Source organism: Convolutriloba macropyga, unplaced genomic scaffold, assembly GCF_964194025.1.
Source record: "Convolutriloba macropyga unplaced genomic scaffold, txConMacr16.3 SCAFFOLD_5553, whole genome shotgun sequence".
NCBI classification, from domain to species: domain Eukaryota; kingdom Metazoa; phylum Xenacoelomorpha; order Acoela; family Convolutidae; genus Convolutriloba; species Convolutriloba macropyga.
The window spans coordinates 2,825-10,261 of record NW_027452276.1 but is presented as its reverse complement, the minus strand read 5'-3'; the positions used below and the strand labels follow the sequence as shown (position 1 = coordinate 10,261).

Here is a 7,437-nt window from a genome sequence, read left to right as displayed (position 1 = left end):
CCCCTCACTGTTGAGCCTAGCAGAAATTCAAAAGACGAAACAATCACAATTTGTCAAATTATCGCAACCGAACAAGTTACTCTTGCAAAAACATTTGTACTCAAACCTGATTGTTTAGGGTCTCCGTTTTGGCTATATTTGGCTAAATTGCCTGCCAGCTAATATTCACAACACCGCTCGAAAGATTTATTGTTGAACGGGTCCCAAAGATTTTCTTATAAAATCGTTAAAATAGCACAAAAAAATTTGCCTTCTAAATAGTCTTGCTCCCATTCAATTGAACAAATAACTCAATAAATCATGAATATTTTGCCAAAACACAGATGAGTATGCGTTTTCCATAGACATTCAAAATACTTTTGATATACTTAGACCATAATTTATCTCTAAAATATTGTGAAAAGATTTGGATCAGAGGTCTCAGAATTCATGGTCTCTTAAAATTTTTTGTATCAGGAAAAGAGCAATTATTATTGCAATCGGGGACAGAGACCGGGAAACTACTTTTCTCGAAACTGGGCGCTTTGTGGATTAAATTTTAGGGAGCCCTTTCATTTTGAGGACAAATATAATTGGTCTACCATTATTTTTTTCGCTGACGATATAACGATGGTTACTATGCGGAAAAGTTGAGATACTCATTCTATGAGTTTTAAAGAAATACTACAACTGTTGCAACTTATAAGACCACTACTAAAAATATAGAATAACGAAATCGATGTATAATTCCAAGGAAACTTTATGATGTGCTTCTATCGAAAATTTTTGTAGTAAAGGAAACAGATGAACCTCATTCTGATATGATACCATTAAGTTCAAATTAAATCATCAATGTGATGATCCTCCGAAACCCATTCATTTCCTGATTTCCTTTCCCCCAAACTATTTCCATTGAAGCTATTTATATAAGTTGATTTTATTTAAGAAGTCAGAAGTGTTTGACATTCACTTTCAATATTATTTATAGTAAGGGATTTCCCGTTTTTAACCACAACTTGTGTGCCAATGGCGCGAATTATGATGGTTTTATAGAGCTTGATTTGCTACCATGGTTGCAACTTTCAGAAATAAAAATACTAATGAAAAGTTGTCTTGGTATGCAAGACTTAGGCCGAAGAGCATAAACATTTCTGGCGTACCCTAGGGTCAAAAAAGGACCGTTGAAACTTGCTCGACTCAGACTGAGGAATTTTTGATTTTATAGGGGGGAACTTAGACATTTGACACTTAGCACCTTTAAACTCTGGTTTGATAACTTCACATGTTTTAATCAGAAACATCACAATCACAAAAGATCCAACTGATTTTTAATCTGGCTCTAGAAGTGAAGACTGATTTGAGAGTTCTCCTGAGAAGGATGCTTGCGTGGGGTACCTAGTCAAGACAGATGGGCTAGCCTTACTTGCAGAAATGAAAGTCTTCATTTAGAAAGTTGGATTTTAATAGGCGTCTAGTTATCGTTGGATCAATATAGTATCTTTCCGCATTAGTTCTGAAAGGACTAGGTCCTCATCTAGATGAAATTTGAAAGCACCACAAACACACACATTAAGTTAGGATTAGTTGCAGGGCCTGGTATGCCCTTGCTACCTTAAGGTTTATAGGAACGTGAAGTTATCCCCCCCGTTTCAGCAGACACACACAATAGTCAAAAGTTAGCCACCACAGGTTAGGGTTCTTTCAGTCGCGCTCGAAAAACAAAAAGGCAACGAAATAAACAACACAATTATCTAAGTTTGTAATAATTTCACTGATTAGAGAAAAGGTTTAACTCTATAAATTTCTATTAGCATCACATCTGTTTCAAACATCACTGATTAGTGATAGCGATTAGCAAAAAACATTAGCTATGCACAGTAAACAACAGCCTCATTTAAATAATAGGTATTAAAATAGCAAAAGATAGAATAGGGCTAATACAAGGAAACATAGTGCAGTAACAGTGCAGTATAAACTTTGTAAAATATGGAAAGTCTTCTAAAACATTCAATATGCCAAACAAGTCCAAAGCATCATCAGAAGCAAAGAACAGCCTAACGCAACAACTTCAGTTGCTGCGTTAGGCTGTACTATGCGGAAAAGTTGAGATACCCATTCTATGAGTTTTAAAGAAATACTACAACTTTTGCAACTTATAAGACCACTACTAAAATATAGAATAACGAAAACGGAAATCGATGTATAATTCCAAGGAAACTTTATGATGTGCTTCTATCGAAAATATTTGTTGTAAAGGAAACAGATGAACCTCATTCTGATATGATACCATTAAGTTCAAATTAAATCACCAATGTGATGTTTTTCTTTTCGTTTTTTTCTTATACATCGATACATAGTTATAAAATTTTACGTTTTGTAAAGGAACCAAGTTCCTTTATATTTTATCCCCCCACACCCTCATTTTCCTCCCCCACCTACACTTTCGTCCTCCAAAACCCATTCATTTCCTGATTTCCTTTCCCCCAACATATTTCCATTGAAGCTATTTATATAAGTTGATTTTATTTAAGAAGTCAGAAGTGTTTGACATTCACTTTCAATATTATTTATAGTAAGGGATTTCCCGTTTTTAACCACAACTTGTGTGCCAATGGCGCGAATTATGATGTATTTATAGAGCTTGATTTGCTACCATGGTTGCGCCTTTCAGAAATACAAATACTTATGAAAAGTTGTCTTGGTGTGCAAGACTTAGGCCGAAGAGCGTAAACATTTCTGGCGTATCATAGGGTCAAAAAAGGACCTTTGAAACTTGCTCGACTCAGACTGGGGAATTTTTGATTTTATAGGGGGAATTTAGACATTTGACACTTGGCACATTTAAACTCTGGTTTGATAACTTCACATGTTTTAATCAAAAACATCATAATCACAAAAGATCCAACTAATTTTTAATCTGGCTCTAGAAGTGAAGATTGATTTGAGAGTTCTCCTGAGAAGGATGCTTGCGTGGGATGCCTAGTCAAGACAGATGGGCTAGCTCTACTTGCAGAATTGAAAGTCTTCATTTCGAAAGTTGGATTTTGATAGGCGTCTAGTTATCGTTGGATCAATATAGTATCTTTCCGCATTAGTTCTGAAAGGAGTAGGTCCTCCTCTAGGTGAAATTTGAAAGCACAACAAACACACACATTAACTTAGGATTAGTTGCAAGGCCTGGTATGCCCTTGCTAACTTAAGGTTTATAGGAACGTGAAGTTATCCCCCCAGCGTCTGTAGACACACACAATAGTCAAAAGTTAGCCACCACAGGTTAGGGTTCTTTCAGTCGCGCTCGAAAAACAGAAAGGCAACGAAACTAACATCACATTTATCTAAGTTTGTAATAATTTCACTGATTAGTGAAAAGGTTTAACTCTATAAAACTTCCTATTAGCATCACATCGGTTTCAAACATCACTGATTAGTGATAGCGATAAGCAAAAAACATTAGCAAAGCACAGTAAGCAACAGCTTCATTTAAATAATAGGTATTAAAATAACAAAAGATCGAATAGGGCTAATACAAGGAAACATAGTGCAGTAACAGTGCAGTATAAACTTTGTAAAAAAGTCTTCTAAAACATTCAATATGCCAAAGAAGTCCAAAGCATCATCAGAAGCAAAGAACAGCCTAACGCAACAACTTCAGTTGAAAGTGATAGAGTGGAACGCAGTAAAAGACCTCTTCGAAGAACAAAGCAATAGTAACGAAGGTCTAAGCATACTACGTGAAACTTTGGAACTCTTGAGGTCTCAAAAAGAGCAGTTAGACAGAAATTGCAATGAACTCATGAAGCTACAGCTGACAAGTGAAGAGTTGACAACACTTGCTAATGAATCTGCCGAAAGAAACATAACCATGCTTAAATGCAAACAAAGAGCAAACGCACACAGAACGGATGCAAGTGACACTGAATCTACTTTTAACACATCAGCAGCGCCTTCCCCTAATCCATTAAGAAAACAGTACCCTTTACGCAAAAGAGCAATGAAACATCATTTCGCAAGCCGCAACAATCAGGAAAGTAACAACGCTGACTCATCCGACTCAGAAGACCCTGATAATTATCAACCCGTTCTGAACATTGAAGAGAGAGGAAGGAACCGGGAATTTCTCACAGGGGCACTGAGAACAGATGAAAGATCGAGAGAAGAGAACAATGTTCAGGGACAGAGCCGACATGAGGATGAGGACAGCAGAGCAGGGCATTTTCAACAACATGTTCTTTTCACAACAATAACCAAGCTGCTCCAACCATGAGCCATAGGTACACACCGCAAATCAATCAACTTCCACTGAACAATTTCAGCGGACCTGATGGACCAAATAACAACAGCTATAACAACAACCTATACAAAGGCTTTCCGAGTTTCACACCAGACTGGATGCAGCACCAAGCACTGATGATACAGAACAAATTGACTTTGCCCAAGATTTCAATTGAATTTCACAGGTAATCCTCTGAAATGGCATCAGTGGTTCAGTTTCTTCAAAGCAACCATTCACAACAACAGTGGCCTCTCAGACGCCCAAAAAATGACATAACTCCAAAACTCTGTAACACAAAAAGCAAGAGATTCCATAAGTGGATACTCCTACAATGGTGATTACTACCATGAAGCCATCGCTGAACTGACCAGAAAGTTTGGCAAACCACAGCATATTGTCGCTGCATACCTGGATCAATTGGAGAAGTGGGCGAAACCCAGACTGGACGAACCAAACAATTTTGTGAGCTTTTCATCTTTCTTGAGGAGACTGGTACAAACATTCAGGCTTCACTTCTTTGAAGCTGATTTGAAGTCTTCAGCTGTCTTGAGAATGGCCAGAGACAAACTGAACCCTAACATGATAATCAGATGGAATCAACACAAAAGAAGCCAAGGCTTGCTGCAACCTAACCTTACCTACTTTGCTGATTGGATTGACTCCAACACAGAGGCGTGCGAGGACATCTCCCCACAACGAAACCAGAGAACCAGAGTGAAAACATTTTCTAGAAGGGGGCCACCAGATGTGTCATGTCAACTCTTCTCACAAAACCACAACCTTGGTCGTTGTCCCGAATACTTGGAAAAGTCAGTATATGACCGACAGGGTTGTATGAGGAGGTTCAATCACTGCCCTAACTGTCTAATAGCTCACGAAAAGGGTCTCTGTCGATCGAAAACAAGGTGCCTTGTGGACAAATGCAATGGCTTCCAGCACTTAACACTCCATAGGACTGATGCAAGGCATCAGCAACAAAATGCACAACCAAGTGGGAACTGGAATCAAAGCTCACAAAATAATACCTTCAGAAACAAAACAAACCAAAACCAGTCAAACTATGGACGTAATTTTAATAATGAAAACCCAAGGCAGCAAACGAGTACAAACTACAACCAACAGAATGGAAACATGAACAGACAATGTGGATCTAATAGCAGCATTTCTCACAGGGGCATCTGGAACAAAAATGGTTTTCACCCTCAGCCAATGAACGCACAGAACAACAACAACAGACAGCAGTGTGGCAATCAGCGCATTGTAGCCCAACAGCAGGCAACTACTCCGCAACAAAATTACACTTGCAGCAACCAACAGGAAACTTGATGGATCAGACCGCAGATACAATTGCAGGCGATACCATAACACTTTTCAACAGAGATCTTTGCATTGAAACCTATGCTTTGTTGGACAGTGGAAGTGACAACACTCAAATAACACAGGAGGTTGCTGATGCGCTTCAAGTTGAACAACCGAAAGACATAACCCGACCACTAGCTTCACTTCACGGTGAACACTCAGTTAAAACAGCAGATGTCATGATCGGCATAGGAGCTTTGTGCAGAAGTTGTCCTGTGATCAGAATCCCTGTGTACGCAACAGCATTGGAGGAATTTCGGATGCCAAGAGTTCCAATTGCAATGTTGAATGAGATCTGCAGAGATCATTCTCACCTCCAGATCATAAGATTTCCAGCAATCAGAGACAACCGGATCGGAATTCTGATTGGAGCAGATGCATTTACAGCAGCGGTTCCAAGACAGTTCACAACAGGACCCACTGGCACCCCAAACGGAGTCAACACTCTGCTTGGCTGGACAACGACAGGGCCCATTCCTCAGAGGTACACGCAGAACAGATTGGACAGTCAAACAGCACAAGCATAACACTTTTCAATCAAGTCAGGAGACGACAAGACAATCCAGATGAAGATCTTCTCCAACACTTCTGGACAATTGAAGGAGTGAACTTCAATCAGTGTTCTTCAAAGGGACAGTCTGCAGATGACAAAATTGTTCTGTCCATCCTCAATGATACCATAAAACACATTGGTGACAGATACCAGATTGGACTTCCATGGAAGAAAGACATCACACTCCCTAACAACTACTCCATGGCCAAAGTTCAGTGGCACGCTCTGCAGCAGAGACTGGAGAGGGACACAAACTTGAGAGACCGATACGAGGAAACAATCAAAAAAGATTTGGATAAAAACTACATCACAACTGCAGACCCCAGTTGCAGACACTCTGTCTGGTACCTTCCCCATCACTCAGTGATCAACAAACAGAAACCAGACAAAATCCGCAGAGTCACAAACGCTGCTTCCAAATATAAGGGAATCTCACTCAATGATGCATTGCTGACAGGGCCGGAGCTACTCTACAACCTGCATGGCCTTCTTCTCCGCTTCAGACAGTACTCAGTGGTAATCACAGCTGACATCGAGGCAATGTTCATGCAAATTGGCATACAACCACAAGACCAGGACTATCTCCGTTTTTTGTGGACAGAGGTTGCCATAGTTTATGTGAGGACAACCAACGCCGATGGATCTTGCACATCACAATATGTGACCAGCAAAACAAAGGTGGCACCGATCAAGCAGCTGAACATTCCAAAACTGGAATTGGAAGCAGCAACACTTGGCCAGAGCTGGCTGGGTTCTGTGAGAGCGAGATGACAACAACCAAAATCTCAAAACACTTTTGGACAGATAGCACCGCTACACTTGGATGGATAAGATCTACATTGCCAACAGATTGACCAAAATTCATTAGAATTCCAACCCAGACAATTGGAGACACATCCTTGGAAAGATGAATCCCGCTGACCACGGCACACGGGGCCTCACCCCATCAGACATACCAAATCTGTCGCTGCAACCACCAGACTTTCTAAACACACCTCAAGACTCCTGGAATTTTTCAGAGGACAGTGATCCCCACATATGCGCTACACAAGCGACACATCTTCAGACGCCGGTCATTGAGGTTGAAAACTTTTCAACATGGAGTTGACTACTCAACTCTACTAGAATGGTGTTCCAGGCAATAAGACGCTTCAAGGCAAAACTCGGAACTAGAAGACAAAACGAATCACCTGGTACCTCCAACACTGACGATTTTGCGTCAGATGAGAACGGGGCAAGGAACTACCTCATCAAAATGTCACAAAACGAGTTA

At 40.1% G+C, this 7,437-nt stretch overlaps 1 protein-coding gene across 1 annotated transcript; it reads left to right on the top strand.

The window, feature by feature from the left end:
* Nucleotides 1-5,577: 5,577 nt before the first annotated feature.
* On the top strand, nt 5,578-6,935 carry LOC142357350 (uncharacterized). Its single transcript, XM_075409000.1, has 2 exons — nt 5,578-6,095; nt 6,158-6,935. The coding sequence occupies exons 1-2, from the start codon at nt 5,578-5,580 to the stop codon at nt 6,933-6,935; spliced, it is 1,296 nt and encodes a 431-aa protein (XP_075265115.1).
* Nucleotides 6,936-7,437: the final 502 nt, after the last annotated feature.

Bases quoted from the DNA above. Each gene is read 5' to 3' on its own strand.
- LOC142357350 (XM_075409000.1), top strand. From the start codon at position 5,578: ATGGATCAGACCGCAGATACAATTGCAGGCGATACCATAACACTTTTC. The intron at 6,096-6,157 runs GTACACGCAGAA...CAATCAAGTCAG, and splicing joins ACAGGGCCCATTCCTCAGAG to GAGACGACAAGACAATCCAG.